At 44.4% G+C, this 20,852-nt stretch overlaps 1 protein-coding gene and 1 long non-coding RNA gene across 6 annotated transcripts in view; one reads left to right on the forward strand and one right to left on the reverse strand.

Moving 5' to 3' along the window:
* LOC105494873 (uncharacterized) overlaps positions 1-20,852 on the forward strand; it is an 86,205-nt gene that overhangs the window by 45,184 nt on the left and 20,169 nt on the right. The gene's annotated exons all lie outside the window — the stretch shown is intronic.
* Positions 1-20,852, reverse strand: part of LOC105494874 (cilia and flagella associated protein 57) — a 76,204-nt gene that overhangs the window by 30,054 nt on the left and 25,298 nt on the right. For all 5 annotated transcript variants that reach the window (XM_011763800.2, XM_011763795.2, XM_071094637.1 and 2 more), the window contains exons 10-17: positions 16,582-16,794; positions 14,367-14,540; positions 8,858-9,019; positions 4,795-4,950; positions 3,047-3,140; positions 2,226-2,416; positions 1,526-1,699; positions 310-468 (exon numbers count right to left, since the gene is read on the reverse strand). In XM_011763800.2, coding sequence (XP_011762102.1) covers positions 310-468; positions 1,526-1,699; positions 2,226-2,416; positions 3,047-3,140; positions 4,795-4,950; positions 8,858-9,019; positions 14,367-14,540; positions 16,582-16,794 — 1,323 coding nt within the window. The remainder of the gene's footprint in view (positions 1-309; positions 469-1,525; positions 1,700-2,225; positions 2,417-3,046; positions 3,141-4,794; positions 4,951-8,857; positions 9,020-14,366; positions 14,541-16,581; positions 16,795-20,852) is intronic.

The following is a 20,852-nucleotide window of genomic DNA, read 5'->3' on the forward strand; positions in this document are numbered from 1 at the left end:
CTCGCAGCCCATCACCTATTGAAGTGTGTGACCCCTGGGCGAGATACCCAGCCTCTTGGAGTTCAGCTTCCCGAACCATAACACTGGGTTCTCAGGCCCCCTGGGTTGTTGGCAGAACTGAATGCGATGTGTTGATAGCGATTAGCCCAGCGCCAAACACACAAGAGGCGCTTCATTGACCGCTGGTTCCCCCATCGAGTTAAAGAAATGCGTCCTGAGAAGCTAGAGACCCTCTCTCCCCTGAGCTTTGCCTTCCTTGCCTTGGCCCATCTGGCCATAGCTGAGGGAGGACAGAAGGAGAGCTGTCACCTTGTCCTGAATAGTCTCGTCTCTTTCCTGGATCTCTCGCTTGAGGCCTTGGATGTCCTTCTCCAGAGACTTAATGACTCCTTGCAGCTTCACCTGCTCTCCTTTTAGGGTCTCGATGTCATTGGTTCGTTCTTCAATCTCCTTCTGCAGGCTGCTGAACTAGAAAAGCGAACGGCAACAACAAAGACCACTAAAGTCAGAACTCATCTCCATTCCTCCCACTGCCTCAATGTAAGGGGTTCCCCACCACCGGCCAACTGTGATCTGAATCACCCCACCTTCTGTGGCCTGAAAACACTTAGCACTCAACATTTCTGGGATTTTAGGAATGAATATTTGGAGAATTTGGGACAGTTCAGGAATTTCCCAGGCCAAATGGATGATGTAGTATTTGTCCCATAACATCCAGGCCCATTCCCCTGTGAGAGGACTGTCTTCACAAGAGGTTCCGGAGACCGGTGCGCCAAGTGGACCAGAGACTTCTGTGACCACACTCATCTTGAAAGGCTGGGATCCACCCTGCATCAAGGTCACAGAAAGTGGGCTCTAACTGATGAGCCATCTTAGCCATGACCAAGAAGGGAAGACTGATTGTCCCCTGGATTTACTAGTGTGCTTTCTAACAGGAAGAAACTCGAGCTTGCTTTGAACTTAGCTTCTCCAGGGCTAAATGTTTTGGGGAAACTGAGTTGAATCCTCCCTCACCCTCGATGGTGAGTGAACTAAAAACATCTTCCTCACTTTGTAAACTAAGCATCCTACACCCCCGTTCCCTCTTCCACCCGTAGTGCTGAACGGGAGCCGCCCACGACTCCCTGGACCAAGAGCCTGAGGATGCCCCCAGGCCAAGACTTCATCTACGTCATCCCCAGAAGACCTGATTTCCATTTCCATTTCCATCGGAGGGCTAGCTCGGAAAACACTGACTGAATCCTACTTGCCAATAAGTGAAAACTAGAAAGCCTCTATCTGCACACAGGGAACCCCAATATCCTGTGAAAAGGAGAGCAGGGAAGCCTGTGTGGCTGCCTTTCCGAGGGCGTGGTGGGGAGGGTCCGTCTGCGTGAGTGTGCGCTGGCTCGTGCTCTTCTCCCGGCCTGCTTGCCGGGGACAGGCAGGACCCTGGCCAGGCCCCCCAGGCTGGTCAGTCCACCCACCCCAGCTTTCTCTGCAACACCCTCGCCCACCCCAGGTCTCTGGGAGAACAGCCTGCTACCTTCTTCCTCATGATGCCTGTTTCTCCCTTGAGCCGCAGGTTTGATTCCTTTTCATCCCGAAGCTTTTTCTCATACTTGGTTTTGATATCTTGGATTTCTCGGTCTTCATCTTCTTCAATCTGCTTCTTGGTCTCTTCAAATTCCCGCAGCTGCTGCCTGACATCTTCCTGTGCCTGGCTCGGAGAGAGTGGGCATGTGGTCAGGGGAGAAGGGACTCCCGCACCTTTGTGCCCACAGGGCTTGAGGTGAGATGAGCATGGGGACCTGTCCCAAGGAGTGGGAGGTGAGCACCATTCCAGAAACGGAGACCATGGCCACAGGGCCCTTGACCTGTCCACCTTCTTCCCGTCTGTCCTCTCTTCCTGCCTCCCCTCTTTTCCTACCAAATCAGGCCTCATGCTCCATCACTTCAACCCCAACCTTTCCAACACCCATCCCTGTTCTCCTTTGGTCTTGTTCACTGGAAACCCAGGCTTCCCATATTTTTCTCTCACAGAACTTGTGACAATCGTAATGTTATATTTATTTGCGATGTTATTTGGCTCTCTCTCCCATTAGATACAAGTTCCTTGGCGGTAGAAACCGTGTCTGTCCCCATGTACAACACATCCTGGCATACAGTGGCTAAGCCATGGAGATCTGAGTGAATGGTGGCTTTCCTCTGGGAAAGGGAGGCACAGCATGGCTTCCTGTGAGTACCTCTTCCAGAAGGGTGGTTTTCTCCTGCAGTTTGGCCTCGTAAAACTCAGTCAGCTCCTCCAGGGCCTGGCTCTTGGTCTCATCATTATCCCGGAGCTGTTTTTCATACTCTTCCTGCATCCTCTGGGACTTGAGCTGCAGCTCCTGGTACTTCTCATATTCTAGAAGCAACTTTTGGTTGTTGCAACATTCTGGAGAGAAGCAAGGAAGGTATTTAAGGTGGCAGAGCAGCACCCGCCTCAGGGACACCCAGGAGCCTTGGGCACTTTCCCATTCCTTCCAGCACCAGCTGGAGCAGCTGCCTCCAGAGCCAAGATTCAAATGCCTGCCTGGCTTCCTCACCGCCACCCCCTCATCCCGTCATCTCATCCGGTAGCCAAACTCCCTGCCTGCCTGCTCTGGGAAGAAAAGTTTCCAGGAAAGCACAGAGTGGTATCTGGGGACTCAGGGCCAAGAAGAATATCCTGAGTGTGAAAACTAGGTGTTAGGACCCCCACTTTATAGAAGAGTAAAGTGAGGCTCGGTAAGGTGAGGTGACTCCCTAGAGCACCTGGCAAGTACGTGGCGAGCCTGGGACCCAAGGCAAGACTGTCAGGTTCCAAACTTGAACTTTTCCATGTCTCCTACTTTCATGCAATAGGTGTTTAATGTGCTGAGTGAATGAGTAAAAACCACCGTGAGTTCCAGGGGATACATGTAGCCTGTTTTTAGACAGAGCTATATTCCCTGAGACTTCTACCGTGTCTAGGGGACTCTCAAGTGTTTCCCCATAACCTAGCTCTTCCCACCCTAACCAGCGAGGCCTCTACTTGTGGGCTCACCCAGGTCTTGCAGTTCCCGGCTTTGCTTGTCTAGGAGGTTTTCTATGTGCTCACGGTGATAAACATCCTGCTTTTCTTTTTCTGTTCTTAAGACCTAAAACAGAGTCACATTTCCTCATTTACACACATCTGCTGAAAGCACTATGAGGGCAAGAACTGACTTTACAAGTTACACCCTTCTTCACTCACAAACATTTCTCAAGCCCTTATTTTGCACCAAGCACTGTTCTATGAAGCAACAACCACATTGTCACCTTTTATTTATGTTATATTCTGCTGGAAAAGCTCTATACTGTTCCTATTTCTATTCTTGCTACTAAATGGGTTTGTCAATGATGAGTTCAGTTTTGGACACGTGTCAAAAGGACTTCTGGATGAAAAAGTAGGGATTCATTTGAATCCTCTGTTGCCGGCACATTGCTGTCAATGAAATCCTTGGGTGTGTTCATGGGTAAAGCTTCTGAGCAAGTGTTTTCTTTAACTGAGCAGGAAAGCTTTCAGGCTTGGGGGGCGAGTTGGAGGTGGTGTGCCATCTTCAGGACCTAACTTTGCGCCTGGCTTATAACTGTTGGCTAAAAGAATAAAATTATAAAATGAATTAATTAACACAATTAATAGCCAAGGTTTTTCTTTCTTTTTTTTAGCAAAACTTTATGACCCATAGACATTAAAGAAACAAATATCCCTCAAGCACATAATTGGGAATTTTTTTAGGGGGTGAGGGACAGGGCCTCACTCTGTCATCCAGGCTGGAGTGCAGTGGTGAGATCATGACTCACTGCAGCCACCACCTCTCAGGCTCAAGCAATCCTCCCATCTCAGCCTCCCAAGTAGCTAGAACTACAGGCACATGCCAGCATGGCAGACTCATTTTTTATGTTGGAGACAGGGTCTCACTATGTTAACCATGCTGGTCTCAAGCTCTCAGATGCAAGCAATCCTCCTGCCTAGGCCTTCCAAAGTGTCAGGATTATAGGGGTAAGCCACCTTGCCCAGCGGGGATTTTAGATAGGAGTCCAGATTTGTGTAGAACAAAGAAAAGAATCTGGGAGAGTCCCGGACCAAATCTAACTATGTAAAGGCCATGTAGACTAATTTTATTTAACTTCCTGACAACCCAGGAATTCTGCTAGTTATTCTCCATCTATGCTTTGATTTTCTTATCTTTTTGCTTTGTTTTTCTTTTCTTTTCATTTTGTTTTTAAATAAGTTTCTCCTAATCATAATTCTCATTGTAGAGAATTTAGAAATTACATAAAGGATAAAAAACAAAATTTAAATTATCTGTAATCTCAACTTCCAGAGATAATTATACTGTTATCTATTTTCTGTATGTATTTTACTACTATAGATTAATTAATCTGTTAATACCACTAATACCGATTAATACCATTCACCATAAAGTGGTTTATATTCTGCTTTTTTTTTCACTTAGCAATTGATTGTAAGCATATTTATTTATTTATGTTTTTAGATAGAGTCTCTGTTGCCCAGGCTGGACCACGTTGGCCAGGCTGGTCTCGAACTCCCGACCTCAAGTGATCCGCCCGCCTTGGCCTCCCAAAGTGCTGGGATTGCAGGCGTCAGCCACTGTGCCCGGCATTTCTGATATCAACAACTATGCTTTAAAATTGGACATTTTCACATATCTTACTGTTTGAGCATAGCTTGGGCAGTATATGCCAGTCCTGTCTTGAAAGTGGAAATTTCTTGTTATTTGCGCTTGTTGGTCAGTCTTTTAAACAGACCTGGTTTTTTGTTTTCAAGGACTCCATTTCCTGGATGAACTTGTCTGTTAGCTCCTTAATCTTCTCAGAATAGTTCATGTCCTTTAGTCGGAGTTGATACTCATTCTCCATTTTTAATTCCTCCACACGAGTCTTTAGCTCCAACATAACCTGAGCCTTTGGGAGAAGGACAGAGAATCAAGAACACTGACAGTGAGGGTGAATCAGAATATTTAAACCTGCGGCCTTGACCTGAGACCTGCAGCTCTGCCTAGCTTCAAACTCAATGTGTCTCAACTGGAACCTGTCATCTTTTCCCCAGAAGACACACCGGCTAAAAACGAGGAGACACATGAGCTTCCTCCTCTATCCTCAAAAAGTCCTTACTACATTGTGCTAGTAATGCTCTCATCTCTTTCAAGTCAGCCTAAACGTCTCCTGCTTGATGAGGCTGACTTGGACCACACTGTTTAATTCTGCAACCCCTTCCCATTCCCAGGACCCATCACCTTTCTTACTCTGCTCTACTTCTTCTTATTTCCTTAGATCTTGCACTTTCTATAATTTACTTATTATTTTATTATTTTTATTCTTCTTTCCCCATTAGAACTTGCTCTACATAGACCAGAATCTTTGTAGGGTTTGTTTGCTGATATATCCCAAGTACTGGAACAGTGTCTAACACAGAGTAGGATCTCAGAAGATATTTACTAAAGCATGACTCCTGTCCCCATAGAACTTAGAGTCTACTGAGGCAGTCAGATAAACACATTATGACAAATCGGCTGGGTCCCTCTTGATGTCTTCTTAGACTCACTTTTATTACTTTAAATCCTAACTCTTCTGTCTTGCTGGTTTTTATGCCTAGTATCTTCTTATACTTCCTTTTTTCTTTCTTTTTTTTTTTCTTTTAAGACTTAGTTTCACTCTGTCACCCAGGCTGGAGTGCAGCAGTGTGATCACGGCTCACTGTAGCCTTGACCTCCTGGGCTCAAGTGATCCTCCCACCTCAGCCTGCCAAGTAGCAGGATGCCCCACCACACCTGGTTAATTTTTATATTTTGCGTAGAGATGGGGGTCTCACTATGTTGCCCGGGCTGGTCTCAAACTCCTGGGCTCAAGCAATCCTTCTGCCTCAGCCTCCCAAAGTGCTGGGATTACAGGCCTGAGCCACTGCACCCGGCCTAGTGTCTTCTCCCATCATACTCACTGATGCCAAAGTTTTCTAAAAATACTATAATACACACACCCTTCATTTCCTTAAAAAGATAATGTCGATGACAAGAGTGGGTCAGAATGCAGTGTTTTCTTCTTGCTTACCTACGGGGAGACCCCATGCATCCCTATCTCACCATTTCTGGTCTGTCTCCTCTACCACCTGTGAAAGACTTGATATCAAGGAACTGAATTACACACATTTCTGCATTTCTGGCCAGCAGACTAGTGAGGATCTGGTGCACAGGAAGTACTGAGATGAAGGATAAGCACAAATTGCACGTGCAAAGTCAGAGAAGAGGGAGCAGGAATGCCTGGCCAGGGCACTCACTGCATGTGACATGGCACAGGTGGGATGCACAGGAAAGGGCAGCCAAGACTGCGTCAGACCATCAGGGGTCTGGTAGGCCATGCTAGGAAGTTTGGATTTTATCCTAGAGGGCTTCCAAAGGTCCTCATCAAAGCTGATCAGTCTGACTTTGGTGGTATAAAGATTTCTCCCATGGCGGTATGCAGCATGGACTAGATTAAGGAAGGACCAAAAGCAGGATGATGAGTTGCTGTGGGTGGGGCGCAACTGCATAGACTAGGTGAGAGACGGACAGGGTTTGGACTGAGGTAGGGGAGGGGACTGGAGAGGAATGGAGAGGTTGGAGAGAGTGAGTTTAGAGAGGGTAGTGCCTGATTGGGTGTGGGGTGGAGAGGTAAGGATCATGGATGAAGGCTGTCTCCTAGGTAGAAGGGCTGGTACCTGAGGGTGGGGCTTGGCCTGTCTTGCTTCACTGCTTTATCCCCAGAACCTAGCATAAAACTAGCAACACGGTCAGCACTGAATGAATACTTATCAATGACCCCAGGGGTCTGCCCTGGCTAGTGGGATATATTTATCCATGGGAATGACCCGGCCTTTGACATGTTGTGTTTGAGGTCCTTGTTCAGCGTCCTTTCTTCATCTCTTCTCCACGTTGCTGCAGAGTAATCTCTCTGAGATGCGAATCATATTGTCATTCCCTAGCTTAAATTTATGAACGGTCCTTATGAACGATGTGCAGCCTAATGCATGGTGTAAAAGGCCCCCCTGACCTGTTTCTCTCCAGCTTCATCTTCAGCCCTTCTCTCTGGCACACCCTAACTAGGAGCAGCTTTGCAGATCACCGCTCCCTCATCCCTCTGCACACACTCACTGCTCATTGCTCAGTGGCCCTTGTCCATTTGTTCTGGAAGGCTCTGAGCAAGGCTCATGTCCTCTGGCACCATCTGGCCTGAGCCAAGTTCCTTCCCCTGTGCTCCCACGGCGTCGTTCTTTCATGACACTTCATTCCGCTGCACGTTTAATTCCCTTCTTTATGATACTCTGCCCTCTTCCCAGGCTATCAGCTAAAGGATGCTCTGTGTGTTTTACCTCTACATTCCCAGACCTTAGTATAGTGTCAGGTACACAGCAGACCCCTCTGTAAATCCTAGGCAGAGAAGGTAAATCATGGCCTGAGAGTTACGTAGACTATAATAGAATATAAAGAGAGCTGAGAATTCCAGGAACATGCTTTTAAAGGGACAGGCGGAGGAAGAGCCAGGACAGGAGTGGGGAGGAGGAGTCACAAAGGTTTACAGGGAACAGAGTGTGGTCACATGGATGGTAAGACAGAAGGGAGTTTCAAGAAGGAGCAGTACATGCACGAGTCATTTCCAGCCTGGCAGTGGTACTGTCAGGTCCATCTAGGGGCTGTAGTCAAAAGTCAGCATGGGCACCTTCAGGCCTTTGGTTTAGCCTGCTGCCTCCTATTTGGCCTCTTCCCCTACCCTCTGGGAAGAACAGAAAAGATCACAGAGAAAAGGAGGGGTTCCTTCTGCAGCAGGTCAGGCCCCCACTCTCACGGGGCCCTCCCTCATCCTCTTCTCCCTCTTTGCTTTTCCTGCGGAAAATTCTAGGGAGCTCTAGAAGGGATCTCCAGCACATGCCAGAGGCTTGTCACTCTGCTTTGTGGCAGTGTTGCATTGCTGCTCTGATGGCTTTACTTGTTTCTATCCCTTACCTGACTGAACTTCCTGGTCATGTCACAGGGCCCATACCTGTCTTTTTCACACATGCATCCCCAGTGCCTAGCAAATGGTAGGTATTCAATAAACACAGTTAAGATTCTGGACAAACAGCAATGACTGTGTAGCTCTGTGATCCTCCATGAGCCTTGTGTGTTTATCATCCATTCAGCTTCTCCCTTAGGGAGCATAGCACAGAGCTATGCACTCACATCTCTGCAAAACGCACCTTTGTGAAATGTTTACTGCATCAACAGGAAGGAAGGGATGTTCCTTTGGCATAGTGATTAAAGGAGGGGGCTCTAGATCAAATCTGGATTAGAACTCTGGTCCTATTAGTTATTAGCACACTGATTTTGGACACATCCCTCAAGCTCTCCTAATTTGTTTTTTGAAACATGGGGAGAATGACAGTATCTTCTTCATAGAAATGTTGTGACATTTAAATGAGAATATACTTTACTTTTGTAAATATTTATTGATTATCTTCCATGTGCCCAGCATGTGCTAGAAACTGTTGGTCATAAGAGAATTGTATGTTTCATTGTTCTTGGTTTCAAAGAGTAGGAAGAGGAAAATCAGATCACAGAATAAAAGCAAAGCACAGTGTAAGTCAAGATGATCACATGGCAGAAAGACAGGCAGAGTAGGGTGGACAGTGGCAGTGAGGAGGAGAGCTTGGTTGTGTGGACAGCGCATGTGCAGGGAGCCGTGGGGGCCTGCACTGGACACAGGTTGTAGCCAGGCTGTAGAGGGCCCTGGTGCTGGACCCGCATTTGAATGCAGTCTGGTAAGGAATTCCATGTCCCTCTTCATTAGATCCAGTTCTTACCTTTTCTTCCATGTCTGTTTTAGTCACAAGCACCTCTTCGGCAAAGCCCACCTCCCTCTCTCGCTTGATTCCCCGGCCATCCTTATCAAAGACCTTCCAGGTGAACAGGCAGCCATCCTCAGCAGCAGTCAGCAGGAATTGATCATCAAAGGTTAGCAACATCTGAAGAGAAAAAGGTCATGGCCAGGAAGCTTTCAAGGCCACAGATGACCAGGGCTGCGCCAGCTGTTGTGCAAGGCTTCCCCCCATGCAATCCTGGGCACAGCCTCACAGTGGGGTAAACTAGATCCCAGGTAAGAATGAGACAGGAGCCCTCACAGGCATCTGTTAATGAATAGAAGAAGCAAGGTTATGTCTACATTTCCTGTGGATTTGGAATCTGAAGAGTCAGCTATTATCTAGAATATATAAGGAACTCTCAAAAACTCAACAGTAAAAAAGTCAAACAATTCAATCAGAAAGCAGACAAAAGATATAGAGACATTTCACCAGGGAAAATATACAGATGGCAAGTAAGCACATGAAGAGATGTTCCACATTATTAGCCATTTAGGAAAATGCAAAATTAGGACCATGATGAGATATCACTACACACCCATTAGAACAGCTAAAATAAAAAAACAGTCACAACACCAGGTGCTGGCAATGATGCAGAGAAACTGGGTCTCATACATTCTTGGTGGAAATGGAAAATGGTACAGCCAATCTGGAAAATAGCTTGGCAGTTTAAAAAAAAAACAAACCTGAATATACACGTACCATATGATTCAGCAATTATACTCCTGGGCATTTATCCCAGAGAAATGAAAACTTATTTCCACACAAAAGCCTGTATATGACTGGTCACAGCAGCTTTATTTATAATAGCTGAAAACTGGAAAAAATTAAAAATATCCTGCAATAGGTGAATGGCTACACAAACTATGATTTGCTTTTCGTGGAACACTACTCAGCAATAAAAGGAATAAACTATGCCTGATACACAACACAACTTGGATGGATTTGAAGGGGATTAAGCTGAGTGGAAAAAGCCATAATCAGGACATTAAGCTAGAAAGCTTCTGCACAGCAAAGGAAATAATCAACAGAGTGAAGAGACAACCTGTCAAATGGGAGAAAATATTTGCAAACTATTACTCTGACAAAAGACCAATATCCAGAATACACGAAGAACTCAAAAAACTCAACGTTAAACAAACAAAAAAATCTAAAAATCTCATTAAAAAGTCAGCTAAGGGGCAGGCGCGGTGGTTCACACCTGTTATCGTGGCACGGTGGGAGGCCTAGGTGGGTGGATCACCTGAGGTCAGGAGTTTGAGACCAGCCTGGCCAACATGGTGCAACCTCATCCCTACTAAAAATATAAAAATTAGTTGGGCGTGGTGACAGGCACCTGTAATCCCAGCTACTCGGGAGGCTGAGGCAGGAGAATCTCTTGAACCTAGGAGTGGGAGGTTGCAGTGAGCTGAGAGCGCACCATTGCATTCCCGCCTGGGCGACAAGAGCAAGACTCTGTCCAAAAAAAAAAAAAAAAAAATAGAAAAGAAAAAAAAGTGGGCTAAGGACATGAACAGACATTTCTCAAAAGAAGACATACAAATGGCCAGCAAGCATATGAAAAAATGCTCAACATCACTAATCATCAGGGAAATGCAACTCAAAACCACAATGAGATACCATCTTACCCCAGTTAGAGTAGGTATCATTAAAAGACAACAAATACAACAAATAACAGATTCTGGCAAGAATGTGGAGAGAAGAGAACTCTTATACACTGTTGGTGGGAAGGTAAATTAGTACAACCACTATGGAAAACAGTATGTAGACTTCTCAAAAAAACCAAAAACAGAACTACCATACAATCCTGCAATCTCATTACTGGGTATTTACCTAAAGGAAAGGAAATCAGTATATTGAAAGCATACCTGCACCCCACCCCCAATATTTATTGTACCACTATTTACAATAGTAAAGATATGGAATCAACCTAAGTGTCCATCAGTGGATAAATGAATAAAGAAAATGTGGTATATATACCCACTGAAATACTATTTGGCCATAAAAATGAATGAAATCATGTTTTTGCAGCAACATGGATGGAACTGGAGGTCGTGAAGTTAAGTGAAATATGTCAGGTACAGAAAAACAAATATTGTATGTTCTTATTCATATGTGAGAGCTAAAAAATGTTGACCCTAGCTGGGCGTGATGGCATGTGCCTGTAATCCCAGCTACTTGGGAGGCTGAGGTGGAAAAATCGCTTGAACCCAGGAGGCAGTGGTTGCAGTGAGCTGAGATCGTGCCATCGCACTCCAGCCTCGGTGACAGAGTGAGACTCTGTCTCAAAAAAAAAAAAAAAAGTTGACCTCATGGAGGTAGAGAGTGGCATGATGGATACTAGGGAAGAGTGTATGGGTGGGTGGGGTGATAAAGATTGGTTAACAGATACAAACATTAGATAGAAGAAATCAGTTTTTTCTTTCTTTCTTTTTTTGAGACAGAGTCTTGCTGTGTTGCCCAGGCTAAGAGTGCAGTGGCACGATCTCCCGGATCACTGCAACCTCTGCTTCTCAGGTTCAAGCAATTCTCCTGCCTCAGCCTCTTGTGTAGCTGGGATTACAGGCATGCACCACCATGCCTGGCTAATTTTTTGTATTTTTAGTAGAGATGGGGGTTTCACCATGTTGGCCAGACTCGTCTCAAATTCCTGACTTCAAGTGATCTGGCTGCCTTGGCTTTCCAAAGTGTTGGGATTACAGGCATGACGCACATGCCAGGTTGAAGAAGAAATAAGTTCTAATGTTTGATAGCAGAGTAAGGTGACTATAGTTAACAACAATGTATTGTATATTTTTAAATTGCTAGAAGAGAGGACTTGAAATGCCCTCAACACACAGAAATCATAAATACGTGAGGTGGATGGAAACCCTAAATATCCTGACCTGATCATTACACGCTCTATGCCTGTAACAAAATATCACATGTACTTCATAAATATGTACAGATATTATGTATCAATAAAAAAGCCATTTTGAGAAGGCCACATACAGTATAATAGCATATGCAATTCTCAAAATGACAAAAGTTATGGAAATAAGAACAAATTAGTGGTTGCCAGGGATTAGGGATGATAGTTGAGAGGAGTGGTATGACTCTAAAGGGTAGATGGAGATCTCTGTGGGGATGGAACGGTTCTATATTGTGATTGTAGTGGTGGTTACACAAACTGCATGTGAGAAATAATTCAGAAATACATATACAGTGTGGACCAGTGTCAATTTTCTGGTTTGATATTTTGCTACCGTTCTAGGAGATGTAATGACTGGGGGAAACTGAGTGAGGGGTACATGGGAACTCTGTGCCATCTTTAAAATTTCCTCTAAACCTATAAGTATTTCAATATAAACAGTTAAAACAAAAGAGTTAACTATGAAAAATGTCTTCTCACAATCAGCAGTATGTGTCAAGAATCTTGAGAATGGCAACACTCTTGAATTCAGGAATTCTCTCTCCAGGAATTTAGTCTTAGGAGAGAATCAGAGATGCAAATATAAATTTGTAAACTGCGCTATTCACTATAGATCATAAGATAATTTAAATGCCTAATTGCAAGAGAAGAGTTAGTAAGTTACAGTCCATCATAGGATAGGATATTTGTGTAGCTACTAAAGTCATGCTTCTGAGAAATATTTAATTGTATGGACAAACGCTTACAGTAGTGTGAAGTTAAAAACAAGCGGGTCACGAGAGTGGCCTCACAGTATGATCTTAATTTTATTTAAAACACACACACATGGAAATGTAGAAGGAAATGCATGAAAGAAGTGATGATGCTATTATGAGGATTTTTTTGATTGTTTTTTTGAGACAGAGTCTCACTCTGTTGCCCAGGCTGGAGTGCAGTGGCGCCATCTCAGCTCACTGCAACCTCCGTCTCCCAGGTTCAAGTGATTATCCTGCCTCAGTCTCCTGAGTAGCTGGGACTACAGGCGCCCGCCACCATGCCCGGCTAATTTTTTGTATTTTTAGTAGAGACGGGGTTTCACCGTGTCAGCCAGGATGGTCTCGATCTCCTGACCTCATCATCTGCCCGCCTTGGGCTTCCAAAGTGCTAGGATTACAGGCGTGAGCCACTGCGCCTGGCAAGGATTTTTATTTTAAAAATAAACATGCATTGCTTCTATAATCAGAAAAATAAATTCCTTATCCACAAAACTTAGCAGATCTGAAGGGAAGATGGGGAATATGTTGTAGTAATTTACTTTAGACCCAAGGCCCAGGCTTGGTACAGAAATGTTCTGTTTCATAATGAGAAACCTTTTCTTAATACAGCTAGTGTTGCAGGTAAGCCACTGTGGAGTTTGAGACATAATTCAAAACCTCAGGTCTATGTCATTCAATCTGCAGAAAGCGAGAGTAAGGAAGAGGAGACGCACACCTTCCCAGTGCCTGTTTTTCAGGGGGTCGGTGTAGGTACAGACATTGCTTTTTTTTTTTTTGCACTATGAATAACCTTGAATTTACTATTGACTATGATTTCTTGGCAACCATTTCGCATGCAAGATAATTCTTTTTAATTTCATTTTTAAAATTGTGGTAAAATACATATTCTGTAAAATTTGCTATCTTAACCATTTTCAAGTGTACAGTTCGTGTTATTAAATACATTTGTAATGTTGTGCAACCATTGCCACCAACCACCCCCATAACCCTTTTGTCTTGTAAAACCAAAACTCTATACCTATGAAACCATCACTCCCCATTCCCCGTCCCGCAGCCCCTGCCAACCACCACTCTGTCTTTGTGATTCTGACTGCTTAAGTATCTCCTAAAAGTGGAATCACACTGTATCTATCTTTTTGTGGTTGGCCTTATTTAATTTAGCATAACATCCTCAAGGTTCATCCATGTGGTAGCACTTTGCAGAATTCCCTTCCTTTTTAGGCGGGATACTGTTCCATTGTACAGATATACCATCTTTTGCTTATGCGTTCGTCTGTCGGTGGACACTTGGTTGCTTCCACGTTTTGACTGTTGAACACAGACACTACTTTATGAGAAGGGTGAATGGAAGGACAATTTACAAATGTGTACTCATGGTATTGCCCCTGGGGTGGCCTTTCGTACCCTCAGGGGCTAATCTTCAGGGCTATGGCTCCTTTCAGTGCGGGCCATTCTCTGGAGAAGGAGGCAGCCGCGGTCAAGCGCAGGCCACACTCACAGTAGCTACGGCATCCACCAAATGGCCCCTTATTATGCATAATATTATGGTGAAAACATCATACATACATTTTTAGGTGTATCTTTGATGATTTCCTAGGCTCAATTCCTGGAAGTAGTTTTAAACAAAGAGTATATTCATAGTCAATAGACAGTGATTCAATGAATGATGGATGAATAAATAAGAGAGACTAAGGAGAGAGAAAAGACATTGGGAGGTTGAAGGGACGAACAAGGCATGTGGCAGGCAGGTGTGGGACTGGGTTCCTGGGGAGAGGGCCCTACTCACCTTGGTGATAGGACCGGCATGGGCCTGGTACTCATTGAATTCCTTCTGCAGAGGCAGAGGGTACTTCATGGCACGAATGGTTCCCACTGAGGTGCCCACAAACATCATGCGTCCGGAATGCGAGATGACAATGGTGGTGTAGGTGACGTCAAACGCCGATATCTCTCGAAGGATCTGGGACACAGGCAGCTCTGCTCAATGTGAGGGGTCGAGCTGTGGCCTCCATGTCCTGGTGCCATTGTCTCTCGCCCTCTCCTCTAACAGATCCCTAGGGGCCTGTCTTTAAAAAATGCTTTTTCTATCCCTTTTGGCATCCAGAATAGTGCCTAGCACAAAAAAAAAAAAAAAAAAAAAAAAAAAAAAGGTGCAAACTGGATATTCCTTGTTGTGTTGCTGGTAAATAACCAGTTTCATGAGTTAGGAATAATACCAGTAAAGAGAGATATTCACATAGCACCTACTATGTGCCAAGCACTGTTCTGTGCCTTCTCCATGTTGCAACTCATTCAATCCTCATGAAACCCTCTGAGGCAGTTACTGTTATCCCTAGTCTACAGATGATGGACCATCTGTGTGACAAGGGACTTGCTTCAACTCATGTACCTAGGTGGGCTCCAGTCTCTGCTTTGACTGCTATGCTTGGGTGCATTTCAAAATGAGAATGGGCTATTGGTCATAAATGTATTCAGCAACATTTATTAATGCTCATTACATAAACAAAACTATACATTAGTCTCCCCTTATCCTCGAGGGATATGTTCCAAGATCCCCAGTGGATGCCTGAAACCACAGATAGTACTGAACCCTATATATACTATGTTTTTTTCCTATACATACATAACTATGATATGGTTTAATTTATAAATTAGGCCCAGTAAGAGATGAATAATACCTAATAATAAAATAGAACAGTTATATGAATACCGTATAAAAGCTGTGCGAATGTGGTTTCTCTCTCTCAAAATATCTTACTCACAGTATGGTACTCACCTGTTTTTGGACTTTGGTTGACCACAGGTAACTGAAACTGTGGATAAGGCGGGACTACCATACTATCAGAGCGCCCCTCCATTCCCTCACTCATTCCCGCACTCATCTACCGACCCACCTACACACACATTTATTGAACACTGTGCACCACACAGTGTGCCAGCTAGCAGGGCTGCCAAGAGGAGCAAAACATGGCCTTGCCCTAAAGGGGCTTTATTCTGGCACAGCACTGATAGCTGCCATTGAATTAGGACCGGGCTACTCGGGAGTACACAGGAGGGTCACCATACTGTCAACTGTGTTCCAGCCCCAGGGAGACCTGCCTTGGGCCAGGTTGCTGCCGTGGTATGTACACACTTTCCCACGCACCAGTCACAGGAAAAGTGGGAGGAGCCAGCTGGAGGAGCGCACAGGCCATGTTTGTAGGACACATCCTTGCTTAGCTCCTCTCTTTTCCCTTCACTATTTGGAGCCTAGTGTAACTGTACAGTTTCAGAGTTTGGGGATTTCAAAAGAATACAGTGGCAAGCCTAGGTGATAGCAGCTAACTGCACAGTCATGCATTGCTTGATATGGGATACATGGTTAGGCTATTTTGTCACACAAACATCATGGAGTGTATTTACCCAAACCTAGCTGTGACAGCCTACTATACACCTAGGCTATGTGGTACAGCCTACTGCTCCTAGGTTACAAACCTGAACAGCACGTGACTATGCTGAATACTGTAGGCAACTGTGACACAATGGAAAATATCTGTATATCTAAACAGAAAAAGTACAGTGAAAATTTGGCATTATAATCTTATGGCATTACAATCTTATAGTCTATGTGGTGCATCATTGGTGTTACTCAGTGCATTCTGTAGTTAGGTTTTTACCCCTGGAAAGTTAAGTGCAGACCAAGGGTAAGAGCGCAGTTTAGAGATGACATGACCTCCATGCCTGGAAGGTGGGAGAGAAGTTACAGACAGCAAGTAAAACAGAAATGAAAAAGAGGCCGCAATTTACAATTTCACCCAGTCAGGAAGGAAACTGAGCAGGAAATTCAGGAAGTGACGATAACTGAGCTAATCCAAAAGGAATGAGGAGCCTGATGTTATCTTGGGAAGAAGGGGCCCTGTACACAGAGGCCCTCATTCCGTGCATACTTTCTGCTGTAAGCACAGGAGGCTGTCCCTGCAGATCTGTGCAGCAGCCCAGAGGCGGGGCAGGGGCAGACTCACCGAGGAATCCGCAATCTCCTTGAGGGTGTGGTCTGATCCAACAGCAAAGATAATTTTGGCATCGGGGGAGACAGTAACACAGTTGTAGCTGCAAGACTTGAGCACGCATTCTGTCTCTCTTTTTCCTGTGGACAGATTCCACTCATACACGGCACCATCTGTGCCACCAGAAATCAGTTTGCTATCATCTGCATTCCACACAATTGAGCGAATCTGCAGGAGAGGAAGACATATCCAGTGAAGAGCATATACACACATACATCCTAACACAGAAAAGGGTGCAAACTCCTCAGGTGCTCCACTAGACTGAGCAGAACATCCTTTCCTGCTGTAGGCCCTTCTGTCAGCACAAAACGTAGCTTCTTGTGAACGTACACATTCTGTTTTCTATGACACTTGCAAATTACTTCTATGACACTTGCAAAAAAAGACACTCCCATTTCTTTTTCACGTTATGAACGTAAAGACTGAATCATACAGGGTTCTTAAGGCTAGAACCAACCCATTATTGCTGTTTTTTCAAAACATTTTGACATAATTATATATTCACAGAAACTTGCAAAAATAGGACAGAGAGAGCGGACTTCTGGAATGGCAGGGTAAGGACCTCAACTTGACCTTCTCTCTGACAATGTAGGTTAACTGGTAAATATGATAAAAATAATCATTTAAAGTCTCTAGAAGGCTGGGTGCAGTGGATCACATCTGTAGGCCCAACTCTTTGGGAGGCTGAGGTGGGAGGATCACTTCAGCCCAGCAGTTTGAGAATAGCCTGGGTAACATAGTGAAACCCTGTCTTCATAAAAATAGTAAGCTGGGCATGGTGGCATGTGCCTGAGGCAGGAAGATGGCTTGGACTGGGGAGGTTGAGGCTGCAGTAAGCTATGAGTGTACCACTGTACTCCGGCCTCAGTGACAGAGTGAGACCCTGTCTAAAATAAAATAAATAAAATGTCTCTGGAAATTGTCCTCAGGGAATACAGCAAATGGAAAAACATTTATTCAAGAAAATCTGCTCAATCCCAGTAAGAACAGGGTCTGCAGCATTTGAGCCATGACTCGCTCAAGAAACTTCACTGCTGTGCACACTGGGTAGGTGTGGCCAAGACAAGGGACTCCCTCTCCCCATAGCTCCCGGTCTTGGGCTATGGTTTCAGTCTAGAAAGGGAAAGTGCTGGGATTTCTTATTCTTACCCCAGCCCCATGTTGCAGAAGCTCTATTCCAAGCAGGTGTGGCCGAGAGGGCTCAGACTCTCTTTCCCCCAGCCCATTCTCACTTGTTGGAAGAAGCTCCACTCCAAGCTCAGCATACTGAGAATAACTGTGCCCCAATGATTCCTGACCCAGTTTGCTCGTAGAGTGAAAGATCCAAGCCATGAAGGGCAAGCCAAAAAGACCAGGGGCTTACAGACGTGCACATACACACACGCATGCACGCACAGACACCTCAAGTGTCACTCACGGAAGTGAGATGTTACTCCTGGAAAAGCAGGTCCCCGCCCCAGCTCTGGTGCAGTGGAGCAAAGGTTCTGACCATGGGAAAGTCAGGTGCTAAGACAGGGAGCTCTCAGCTCTGCTTGAGGGGACTGACTTTATTTGGAATAGAACATGGAAACGTCCATGCCTGTGGGCATTATCTAAAACAATGGAGATCTTGGTGGAAAGTGATTCAAAGGAGGCTGATAACTCCAGGATGTAAGCAAAATGATACAGAGGAGTGGAATTTTGATAGAACAAGGGAAAGGGACAGGGAAGAAGAGCCCTTCAGGGATAACAGACAACTCTAGGGGCTGGAAGGTCTTATGTATGTGCTAGGCTGTACTGATTCAGGTGCAGTCAGAGTGGGATATGGGGAAAACTTGAAAGCATCTCCTAAACTACACAAAGACCCATTAACATAGGGCAGAGTCTCACTGGCACAATGGGCCTACCAAACACAACAGTCCACCAAACGCTGAACATTAAGCTCTCCCAACCCAGGGGCATCTCCTAGGAAGCCAGGCTTAAAAATGAAATCAGGCGCCCGCCACCACGCCCAGCTAATTTTTTGTATTTTGTAGAGCCACTGCACTCCAGTCTGGGTGACAGAGCGAGACTCCATCTCAAAAAAAAAAAAAAAAAAATCATATTCATCCCTCACAGCCTGGAAGACTCTGTGCATGCCCAAGGCTGTACCCTCTTATGTACAATCAGAGAGAGGACATCCAAACTACCAGTCTCTGGCTGAACATGATGCAAAAGCCATTGACTCTCTGAACTGTGATAGCATTTTCCAAGCCACACATAAATCTGGTAGTAAAAGGTAAACTCCTAACTGGCTAAGGGGGTTTATGCACAATACATAACTAATTAGCAGCTCAGGCAACTCATGGGCAACCCTAGGTAGCCAGGCTAAAAGAAAAGATGAAAAATATCTGAGTAGTGATATGAGACACTGCACACTACAGGGGAAACAGACTTTACAGAATTAGCTCAGCCAAGTCATGAAACAGATAATCAGCCAACCAACAACAACCTCCTGGGGGGACACATATCCAGAACTGCTACAATATATTGTCTAAAATCTTCAGCCAACAAAAAATTGAAACATAAACAAACAAACAAAAAGAGTGTGACCAATAAGAAAAAGCAAGCAAGCAAGCATTCAGGCAATAGAAATTGCCTTTGAAGGGGCCCAGATGGTAGATTTTGCAGCCAAAGACTTCAAAGCAGCTAATACAAATAAGTTCAATTAACTAAAGGAAACTATGCTTAAATAATTAAAGGAAGGTAGGATGACAAGCCTCATCAAATAGAGAATATAATAAGAAGACAGAAATTATTTTAAAAATCAAATGGAAATTCTGGAGTTAAAAAGTACAATAACCAAAACAAAAAATTCACTAGAAGGGCTCAACAGTAGATTTAAGCTGGCAAAATTGAAATAGCTCAATAGAGATTGTGCAATTGGAAGAACAGAGAGAAATACTAATTAAGAAAAATTAACATTAGCAGAGTTTCAGAGAAATGTGGGCAGCCACTAAATGCACCCACATATGTGTACTGTAATGAGAGCACTAGGAAAAGAGAGAAAAACAACAAATATTCAAATAAATAATGCTGAAAAATCTCAAATTTGTTGAAAAACATTAACCTACACATCCAAGAAGTACAATAAACTCCAAGTAGGACAAATGGAAAGAAATCTAGATCCAGACACATCAAAAACAAAATGTTGAAAGCCAAAGATAAGAAAATCTTGAAAGCTGGTCGGGTGCAGTGGCTCACACCTGTAATTCCAGCACTTTGGGAGGCCAAGGCAGGTGGATCATGAGGTCAAGAGATCGAGACCATCCTGGCCAATATGGTGAAACCCCGTCTCTACTAAAAATACAAAAATTAGCTGGGCATGGTGGTGCACAACTGTAGTCTCAGCTACTCGGGAGGCTGAGGCAGGAAAATCGTTTGAACCTGGGAGGCGGAGGTTGCAGTGAGCTGAGATGGTGCCACTGCACACTCCAGCCTGATGACAGAGCAAAACTCCATCTAATATATGTATATATATGTATATAGAAAGCCATAAGAGAAAAATGATTAATCACATAATATCTAACTTATCTCAGAAACAAAGGAGGCCAGAAGCAGTAGGAGTTTATCTTCATGTTTAAAATATAAAAATACAGTTTTGCTGGATGTAAGGTTTTTTTTCTTACTTTCAGTACTTGGGCTATGATTTAAGTCTAGAAAGGGAAACTGCTGGGATTTCTTATTCTTACCCCAGCCCCATGTTGCAGAAACTCTATTCCAAGCAGGTGTGGCCGAGAGGGTTCAGACTCTCTTCCCCCCAGCCCATTCTCACTTGTTGGAAGAAGCTCCACTCCAAGCTCAGCATACTGAGAATAACTGTGCCCCAATGATTCCTGACCCAGTTTGCTCATAGAATGAAAGATCCAAGCCATGAAGGGCAAGCCAAAAAGATCAGGGGCTTATACACCTGCACATACACACACGTACGCACGTGCGCACATACGCCTCAAATGTCACTCACGGAAGTGAGATAAACATGAACATAAAGATAAACATGAAGATAAACATGAACATAAAGATATTCTCAGATAAATAAAAACTTTTTTTTTTTTTTTTTTTTTTACTAGAAGATCTGCCTTCCAGGAAATAGTAAAGAAAGTCCTTCATGCCGAGGTGGGCAGACCACCTGAGGTTGGTAGTTCAACATGGAGAAACCCTGTCTCTACTAAAAATACAAAATTAGCCGGGCGTGGTGGTACATGCCT

This window comes from Macaca nemestrina, chromosome 1, assembly GCF_043159975.1.
Source record: "Macaca nemestrina isolate mMacNem1 chromosome 1, mMacNem.hap1, whole genome shotgun sequence".
Classification (NCBI taxonomy): domain Eukaryota; kingdom Metazoa; phylum Chordata; class Mammalia; order Primates; family Cercopithecidae; genus Macaca; species Macaca nemestrina.